Source organism: Centruroides sculpturatus, unplaced genomic scaffold, assembly GCF_000671375.1.
Source record: "Centruroides sculpturatus isolate CEXI.00-Female unplaced genomic scaffold, Cexi_2.0 scaffold474, whole genome shotgun sequence".
Classification (NCBI taxonomy): Eukaryota; Metazoa; Arthropoda; class Arachnida; order Scorpiones; family Buthidae; genus Centruroides; species Centruroides sculpturatus.
The window spans coordinates 556522-567221 of NW_019384646.1; the positions used below are offsets into that span (position 1 = coordinate 556522).

Genomic DNA, 10700 nt, shown 5'->3' on the forward strand with positions numbered 1-10700 from the left:
ACGGAAACGTTAAAAATGTCCGTTGTTTGGAGGGGTATTTTGTATGCATTTTTGTTCAGAAATGTTCGTGGCCGGTGTTTAAAGGTGATTGTCGTCGGAGGTTCGACTCTATATACATTATTAAAATGTATACAGTGATAAGGCTGTAAAGAGCATTTTCTATATTTAGTATAAGGTATAAAGCGTTCAGTTGTGAGACATTTCTTGTCTTGTTATGTCTGTATTAAATCTTGCTAGCAGCATTTATACCCGAATAACGAAAGTAGAAAGATAATCGTGTTACGGAGTGAGGAAAATACTTCATCGATCACATAATGCGCATACCATGATTTACCCTTCAGTCATTTCCAATCGCAACTTCTCAATACTTTTCTAACAATAAACTTTCCTGTTAAGATACTTACATAGGCAATAAATTCATCTTTAAAGCAATATTTTCATTTAAAGTGAATATTTAATTCAATATTTTATAAATTATTTACCTCAAAAGAAGTGTTTTTATTCGCTTGAAAGAATTCATAGTACAGTAGCCCCTCGTTAAATCGCTCATTTGCTCTATCACCCTACACGAGGGGTACTGTATATAAGAGAAATTAATTTTTTTTAACTAAAATTTTAATATTTTATATTATTCTATAGATTTAAATTCTNATTTTTCTTTAAATTATCTTCAAAATTAAAATATTCATAATAAAACTTTAAGAAATAAAGCATTTTTGCTTTTATATTTTTTCTATATTTTTAGACCAAAAATGGATAATCTGACAGAAAAGGATATATTTGAAGACAACATAACAGAAGACAATGATTATAATTGTGCTGTAACTTTATCAGAAAATATAAATGATGATGCAGAAGAGAATATAATCATTGAAGATGATTACAGTTAACAATAAAAAAATATTTGTAAATATCTTCAAAATTAAAATATTCATAATAAACTAAGAAATAAAGCATTTTTTTCTATATTTTTAGACTAAAAATGGATAATCTGGCAGAAAAGGATATATTTGAAGACAACATAACAGAAGGCAATAATTATAATTGTGTTGTAACTCTATCAGAAAATATAAATGATGACGCAGAAGAGAAAATAATCATTGATGATGATGACAGTTAACCACAAAAAAATATTTGTAAATATGTACAGGTGAATTTATTATAAAAAGAATTTATAATAAACAAGAATTTATTAAATTTGAAAATATTATTCAATTAAATTTATTATACTCTGTATTACAGTATTGCAACTTTAATATGGAAACATTTAAAATTAAATTATGATCAGAAAATTCCAATTCTTAAAAACTATAAATTTTTATACAAAAATATTTATTTAATTNAATAATTCTTGTTGAGGTTTTCTCTCTTTTTTAAATTTTTAAAATTTTTAACTATTTTATATTTCACACTTCATTTCATTTTTTATTTAGGAATATCCAAATATTTTTCTCAAAGAACCATTACAGTTTCATAACATAATTCAGTAAGAAAATTATCAAGTTGTTAAAATTTATAAAAATACCATTTTAATACTTATCTTGTGTAAAACTGATTCTTTAGTTTTTTATTTAATCAAGGAAATATCACAGATTGGGAAGGTGTCCTTTAATTTTTATAGTTACTGATAATTCTAGAGGACAATCATTAGAACAACTTCTCTTTTCAAAGAATATTATTGAATTATTGAAAATATCAGTTATTAGGTGAGTGTATCTTGGTTTTTTAACTTGTGCTGTATAATAATTAAAAGTTTTAAAATATTATTTTTTTTATTAGTTTTAATCCTATTGCACCATCATTAGTTGCAAAAGCTTTACGAAGAATTATACAAGAAGCAGGTGTAAGGATTTTTTTTTATTTTTGTACTGTAAGATAATTTATCTATGTTAAATTTTGCGATACTCTTTAGGTAAACTGTAAAAATGATGCAGAAACAAAACTACTAACAGAAAAACTTGCAGAAAGTTGTGCAGGTGATATTAGAAATGCGATTAATACTTTACAATTTAACTATGATTCACGTAAGTAATTTTTTTACTAAAGAAAATAGTAGCAAATATAAATAGGTACAATAACATATATGAATAAACATTTCAAACATATTTTTTTTTTTTTTAATTTACCATTACTTTACATTTCTTAATTTATCATTCATTGCTTATCATATTTATAATATGACTAGCTGCAAGTACCTGCTTCGCTGGGTTTTTATTTGTTTGTACATTTATATGTAATATAGTTTTTTTTTTTTTTTACATAAAAGACTGTTTAACTTCCTCTATATAATCTTTCTCTGATTTGATGTGTTTCCCTATAATTTTCAAGTTGCTCTTCTGTTTGATTATTTCTGTTTCGATATGATTCGAGACCGCAAAAATTCTTTCTTACACTTTGGCATTGTTTTTTATATTTTTACTTTTCACTTTCTACCTTTTTCTGTTATTCATACACTTTTACTAATGAAAAATCAACTGAAGCATGTGCATCACATGTCTCCAAAAGCCATCCCCACTACTCACACGTAATGGTCCTCGACTATTTCAAAGCATTTTCGACTATTTGAAAACATTTAAGATTAAGATTACATTATAGCCAATCTTACCCATTTTCACAGAATACAAGAATTTGGTCCCCTGTTTCCAGACTAATTAGAGAGTTCTTATATGAGTCTAAAAATATGTTTGATTTCTCGCAAAAATGCAAAATACCGCATCTCTGCCTGTAAATCTTGCACACCGCTTTCTGTTAACACTTCCATTATTGACACTTCCATTGTTACACATTTTCGAAGTCAATCACTTTCAATCCCATATCTTCCACATCCTTATAGCTATCGAGACGAAACCACCATAGTGCACGATGGGAAACTTGGGGCCACTACCACACACAAACAACATTCGTGTGCAATGTGTAGTTTTGGCTGCAGAGTGAAATATAGGGACAAACACGTCCATTTTTATATATGAATGTTATAAATTCAAATAGGTCTATTATTGAAGAATAAAATGAAAGACATATTATGACAACATGGACTTTGTCATTGCTTATGTTTTTTATGCAACAGGAAAGATAGTTCATCTTAAAGTCGAACAGATATTTCATCTTTACTGTAAGACTTCTTTTAAGCTATTTAAAAAAACAAATAGAAAGATTATATATTGAAATAAATTAGCTAGTAACAGAATAAAATTAAGTATTATATATAGTAGGAAAAAAACATCAGAAAAACTATTCATTTAATAGTTTTTTTCTGTTACATTAAAATGAAAACATTTTACTCAAATTTTAATTTCATGATAGTTCATATTAAAGCCAAAAGATTACCAGATTATATCAGACTATATTCATGCTACTAGTAATAATTAAATGTTAAGTAATTTGGTCTAGAGGTAGATGTAATAGTTTTGTTTTTTCATAACTTTTTCCACTTTCTCAATTGTTTGCATTCAATATCTACAGTAGAAATTGTTGAGATTACTTCATCCATAAAAACTTATAAAAATTTGTTTATTTTTTAAATTAAAGTAAAATTTTGCTAAAAGTAAAAACCTGCACTAAACCATAAAGATTGCATCATTCATGATAAATATGAGATCACTTTTCATTGGCTGATAGTTTACTATATTAATTGTTTCTAGTGATCACATCTTCTATTGGTATGAAAAAGCCAGACAAATGAAGTGTACTGTTATCAACAAAATGGAAAGTTTTTGACAGTTAACACAATGTTAAAACATCTAGAATTGTTGATTTGAATGTTAATGGTTTGTCCTCTCAAGAAACAGTGCAGAGAGAACATCATTCACCAATCATGCATTTGTTACAAAGGAGACAAGAGCATTGAAAGAAAAGCTGTATCAGAGATAAACATGTGCATACGATATGCAGAATAGAATACTGAAGTGTCTTAGCCTATGAAAACATTTTCTTAGTTCTTCCAAACTGAAAGTAAAGTGGAAAGAGCAGACAGGTGACGAAACAAGTGCATGAACTGTGTGATATCTATGCTACGTGGGTTTAAAAGCCTCATTTCCATATAAGAAGCCATCACTGACAAGTAAAATGCACAGATAATAGCATTGACATGTGGAAGTTTGGCTATGTTTCTAGATAGATCCAAATTTAACTTGCAGATCTGATGGCAAACTTTATGTTAGACATACAAAGATGAGGCCTACTGCTTGGTACAGATAGTTAAATTTCTAGAGAGTTAAATGGTATGGGAATGCATATCCAGTAAAGTTGTTGGCAGACTACATTTTATCAATGGATCTGTGAATGCAGAGTGCTAGAAAAATCATCTTACCTACCAAGTAATTCCAACAATCAAGGAACAATTTTATGGTATAAAATTGTACATTTTCCAGGACACCTTTGCATCATGTCACCACACTAATATGATGAATAAAGCATAATGTATCGTTTCTTAGCATTATCACTTAAACAGTTTTCACCAACACATAAATAGTTGCTTACATAAAAATGTGACCACGGTGTCGGTACCTCCTTGGCACCTTGTCAGAACTGACACCACTGTGTCCGCCGGACGTGGAAATCTCGATGGCCGTTATGTTATTTCTCATGTTGCACTTGTGGGCTTCCGGACTCAGAATAGAGGTGAATGGGAACGACCAGAAGAAGTACACTCCACAAATTAACATTTAACATTTAACAAATATACCCATTTATTGATAGATATTATTTACAAGTTCCACGAGATATTGTTTACAAGTTTACGATCATTCCAGAAGCTTAGCACAATGGCTGAAAAGTATTTTAGACACTTAGTACAATTGATAAAAGGAGAGGGACAGAGAGAGATAAACCTAATGTGACCATGACCAAGAGAGAGAGCTCACAATAAGTTCACGAAACTGCTTGTATTTTATGGGCACAAAAATTGCAGAGAAGAGCCCTGAAAATAAATAAACTACAGGAGAGTTTATTATCAACAGCTGCAAATTATGAAGTATTTGAAGAAACTCATCTTGTGTTATATCACATGTTATTTCTCTTAAGATTGGAAGATTTTCTTTTATAGAATAGTTGTTAACTGTCATCCTGTTTATATAAAAATAGAAACTGCAAACATGGAAATTCAGACATTCGTGAAATCTTTAAAAACAGCAAAAACAATTTAATTACAAGTGTTTTCAGTCATTTCTAAAGACTATCTCCAAGTAGAATTAAAAATTAAAATAATAGAATATTTTAATTTTATAAAATAATGTTGATTGTAACATTAGTGACTGAAACTGACAAGCAGATATTCTAGAAAGAAACAAAATATGAGAAATGAATTTTGTCATAGATAATGCCATAATCAATGTAATTATAAATACTGCTGATATTTACTTCTTTACCTGAAAGCAGTACTTATATATCAATTCAATACTTTTGTGTATTAACACTGCATTCATATTACTGCCTATTATGAAAAACCTGTAATTGTTACTTGGCATTGTTATCATATCAATCAACTACAAATTTTGTCATATGTTCTTAGCATGTAGCAGACTATGGCATGGCCAATCATAAAAGGGGTTGAAAGCTAAAGTTGATTTTTGTTTATATCTCACGTGAAATAGGAGTGAATAGTCTAAATATTAATTCAAATAATTAATTATGAAATAAATAAATAAAAATATCATTTAAATAGTTTGAAAAATGTTTTCTCATGTTGTAATGAATAGCTGCTTGCCAGTTTTAGTCACTAATGTTACAATCAATGTTACTTTGATTTATTTTGCAGCTTACTATAGTGGAAACAGTTTTTGGCTCATATTTGTTTTATATCAAAGCCAAAATATCAAATTTAAATACTACTATGCATTTGAGAAAGAAAATGACCATCTCAAGTAAAGAATAAATTTATTATTCAACCAAATATCCAGATGTTTGTACTTCTATAATTCAATGAGAGAGGGTTTTGATTATACGAATTTGTTTACACATAGAATGAAGTAAGGTTGAATGTAGAGTTAATTTTATGAAGAAAGATAGTTTCTCCATTTGTCTGTCTGAATTGATGATCTGAAAACAATAAAGAATTAACTTTTTTCTCATTTATAAAGTAAAAACATAGAAATTTAGTTAAGTTTTAAATCATGTTTAACACAAAATTAAAATTTACTAATTTTTTTGAACAGAAATGACATTGTTTCTAAAATATTGCAAGTAGTTTTTCATCTGCTTTGTTACTTAAAATATTTATTAAACCTACAGAAATTTTAATTATATTATCATTAAATTGAAATTACCATTAATAAGTAAATGACTGAATATTGTCATTACATTTTCTTGAAAATATTTTCATTATAAGCATTCACAGAATCTACAGATTGAGACTGACAGTAATACTGTACTGAAATAAAGAAACACTCAGAATTTCATATACTTTCTGTTTAATTTTTATCATTTTATAAGTTTTTATATAAAAAGCTTTTTTCCTAACAAAACCATTATATTATTGAAGTCAAGAATTAGTTTTTTTTGTCTAGATTTCTATATGAGAACATTGAGAGCATGAATAGTGTTGAAACATCTTATTTAGGATATTTTATTTTTCAGTAATTTAATGATAAAATATGCTTAATACAATATAAATGTATTATAATTTCAAAAAATATATGTTAATAATTTTCTCAAATATAATTAAAATATTGCATATGGAATTCGTTTACTAGAAAAATAAATTTTAATTTTTTTAAATTTAGGAATCCAACATTTAAAAACTAATAATAAACAAAAAGACAGAACTAATGAAAACAAAATGAACTCTGCACTTTGTGGACGTGATTCATCTTTATTTTTGTTTCACTCATTAGGAAAAGTTCTCTATTGCAAACGTAAGTGAAGTTAAGCATTTCATTTTATAAGAAAATTATTTATACTTATAATTATATAAATCAAAACTTACAGGTGATGTTTTGAAAATGACAGAATTATTTGCAATAAATAAGCATTTAGAAAGGCCACCATTACAAGAAAATCCTGAAGTAAGAACAAAATAAAAATTATTCATTTAACTTGTTTGAATTTAATAAATATCATGACATCTATTTCATTATGTCAGGTTTTAAATATATATAGCAATACATAATTTAGTATCTAATTGATTTTTCACAGATTTTTTTGTGTTTAAAAGATCTAATTAGGAAGCTAATAATTATTTTACACACAAAATTTTTTGTGTGCAAACAATAAACTGTTGAAAGTACTACTATGAATTGTAAAAATCTTGAGACATTTGAGACTGCAATTAAAGTTAATTAATGCCAATAGACAGGGTTTTATTTTATTTATGATTTGTTTTGATATTAAGTGCCTTACACATAGTTTGCTAAATTTTACTTTTGTTGGATTCATAAATCTAAATTTATTGATCATAATTATTCATTTGCAGTTAGATAATTTTTATATAATTTTCTTGTATTAATTTCCTGTTGAAAAGTATGCAGAGCATCAAATTAAAGAAATTTCTTTCCATATGTAAATTAAGTATGCAATTAATAATTGGCTACAGTTCAGTATTGTGACATTGTTACAATGATGACAGATAAGTAACAGCTTTAAGAATTCCAGTAAATGGTTATTAATGAGGGAAAAAAACATTTATTTTACTATGAGAGATTTGTCTTTATAATTCAAAACTACGAACTCATGTTTTATGTTGAATATTTTTTTAAAAATATTTAAAAACAAAGGATTAGGTTTATAATTATAATCCTGTTTTAATATACTATTCTCATAATAATTATGGCTTTTTAGAGCTTATAAATATTGAACAACTTTCAAAATTAGTAAAATATTATTCTACTATTTTGTGTATGTAAGTTTCTACATATGTATGTATTATTTCTTAACATGTTTAAAAAAATTTTCATAATTCTGAACCAGGTTTCTATATTTTTTTATGCTAATATTTGTAAATCTTTTCCATAGTTCGAATGATTATACTTTAATATTAAATTTGTAAATATTTAATGTATTCATATAATAAATATGAATTCTTAATAGTTTATAACTTAAATATTGATATTATTTTACTTCATAATTCTCAATATCATAGTACATGAAAAAGTATTTATTTTTATTACTAAGTTATTTCATAAAATCAAATTTTTATAGGATATATTTGAAAAAACAACCATATCAAGTTCTGCATTTGGTCTATTTTTACATCAGAATTATTTAGATTTTATGGGAAAAATTGAAACTGTTGTAAATTGTTGTTCGTATTTTAGCGATAGTGACATTATTAGTTCCGAATGGAATGTGAGTATAATTTTAATATTCATAATCAAATATGTAGCGTTTTTAAATTATAAAATAATAAATTTTCTTTTGTTTCCTTTTAAATAAGTGGAGTCTAACAATAATTGTCAATGTTGGATCATGTTTTATTATTTAGGAACAAAGTACTTTAGATAAATATACTGCTTCCCTCACATCCAGAGCACTTATGTTTTATTTATACTCAGAGGCTGTTTCTAGTCATAAGTGGAGACCATTTCATAAACCTCAATGGTATTCTTCATTTAAAACAGTATGATCAATTTTTTTTATGATTATAACTATTTTTAAAAAATGTTTGTTTAATTAATTATTTATTAATTATATAGCATAAAGAATATTCTAATGAATTAAAGTATATATTTAAAAGTAAGAACTTTTTCTATTTAGTTTAATTTTGTTTTTTCACAGTTTACAGTATTTATAAATTTCAATATATAATTTATTTAGATTGGAGAACAAACACAAGGGTGCTACAAACTGATATTTTACCTTATGTAGTAAAGATTCCATATTTTGAATATTCTAAAGGTTTGAGCATACTTGAAGTTAAATAAATAAATGATAATTTACATAAAGAAAACTAATTTTTAATTAAACTTTTTTGAAAGATTTTATCTGTATAGTGATATTGATATTTATCCACATCAAAAATATACATTACAGTGAGTCAAAAGTCTCAAATATAGATAATGGACAATTTATTTTGTAATCACTTGTAAATTATAAAATGTGACTTAAGCTGGTGCTAGTTAATTGAATACACATTTAGTTATGTTCCTGTCAAACCAAATTAACATACAAAGGGTAACCAAATGTCCTCTTTTTCCCAATCTTGTTCTTCATTTTAGCCATGTGTCCAGGAAGAATTTTCAAATTATCATAAATGTCCATTAAGAACTTCTAAGTTTTGTGCACTTATAAATAAAATTTATAATAAATGTATTGATTTACAGTGTAAATTACACCAGTATTTGCTAGCACTTAGTTTCATTTAATGAGGAAAAATATATACTGTATTGTACATTTTTTCCACATCTTGCCTTTTGAAGTGAAATGTTCACTTTTTCATTTGTGGCCATCTAGTTACTATTCAAACATGCACATCATAAATAGTCCATGTCTTAAATGAAAACTTTTGAACCATCCTGTATGCTAAAAGTATGATCTTGAGATTTGTATGTTTGGATTTTAAGTTTTTTGTATAATATAGTTTTGATATTTTATTATTAAATTTTTCTAAAATGGTATCTGTTTGATTTTTTCAATGTTTTACTTTATATATTTAGATTATAAATACATTTATAAAATATATATTTCAAATAAATTGCTGTAGAATTTTTATTAATTAATTATTTTATTTATTAATAATAGTAATAAATAACATTTCTAAAGTAGTGTTAGTTGAAATCTTTAAAATAATAATTTGAAATTGTATATTCAACATATTATTTCTATTCCTTAATTAGGTCAGAAAGAGTTTGTAAGGAAAGCGATTAAATTTAATTATCCTAAATATAATACGAGGTAAGTACATTTTATTTATAAATATTAACTTGATATAAAATAATAATCAGTTATTCTTTATTATGTCAAATAAGAATTTAAATTTAAATTTTTCTTTAAATTATCTTCAAAATTAAAATATTCATAATAAAACTTTAAGAAATAAAGCATTTTTGCTTTTATATTTTTTCTATATTTTTAGACCAAAAATGGATAATCTGACAGAAAAGGATATATTTGAAGACAACATAACAGAAGACAATGATTATAATTGTGCTGTAACTTTATCAGAAAATATAAATGATGATGCAGAAGAGAATATAATCATTGAAGATGATTACAGTTAACAATAAAAAAATATTTGTAAATATGTACAGGTGAATTTATTATAAAAAGAATTTACAATAAACAAGAATTTATTAAATTTGAAAATATTATTCAATTAAATTTATTATACTCTGTATTACAGTATTGCAACTTTAATATGGAAACATTTAAAATTAAATTATGATCAGAAAATTCCAATTCTTAAAAACTATAAATTTTTATACAAAAATATTTATTTAATTTTTAATTTGGCCTTTATTCCATGACTGAATTTTGCAATTTGAAATGTTCCTATGACTAATGAATAGGCTTATTACACACTCAGCCTATTTAATTAACTTAATCAACATGCATTGCAGCCTTACTGGCCCTTATCAATTGGATGACATTCAAGACAACAGAATATATGGTGACAATTGCCAACATTACAGTATACATTAATAGTACAATTATTACATCTTATTAATAAGATTTTAAATTATCACTAGGACAGTAACACAACAGTACTCAACAAATCCAGTAAAAACTTTGTCAATACAGTAATACCTCGACTTACGCTACCCCAACTT

The 10700-nt window shown here is 25.6% G+C and overlaps 1 protein-coding gene across 1 annotated transcript; it reads left to right on the top strand.

The window, feature by feature from the left end:
- Positions 1-1349: 1349 nt before the first annotated feature.
- Positions 1350-10212, top strand: LOC111626185 (cell cycle checkpoint protein RAD17-like). Its single transcript, XM_023369495.1, has 13 exons — positions 1350-1359; positions 1434-1486; positions 1581-1706; positions 1780-1843; positions 1913-2024; positions 6720-6851; positions 6925-7001; positions 8134-8280; positions 8417-8551; positions 8628-8667; positions 8749-8829; positions 9768-9825; positions 10007-10212. Exons 6-13 carry the CDS (start codon positions 6776-6778, stop codon positions 10149-10151), a joined length of 759 nt encoding a protein of 252 aa, XP_023225263.1. The 5' UTR covers positions 1350-1359; positions 1434-1486; positions 1581-1706; positions 1780-1843; positions 1913-2024; positions 6720-6775; the 3' UTR covers positions 10152-10212.
- Positions 10213-10700: the final 488 nt, after the last annotated feature.

Excerpts from the sequence above, each read along its gene's own strand:
- LOC111626185 (XM_023369495.1), top strand. The coding sequence starts at position 6,776 with ATGAACTCTGCACTTTGTGGACGTGATTCATCTTTATTTTTGTTTCAC. Across the intron at positions 8,552-8,627 it reads GGTATTCTTCATTTAAAACA|CATAAAGAATATTCTAATGA; the intron begins GTATGATCAATT and ends TTAATTATATAG. Across the intron at positions 9,826-10,006 it reads TATCCTAAATATAATACGAG|ACCAAAAATGGATAATCTGA; the intron begins GTAAGTACATTT and ends CTATATTTTTAG.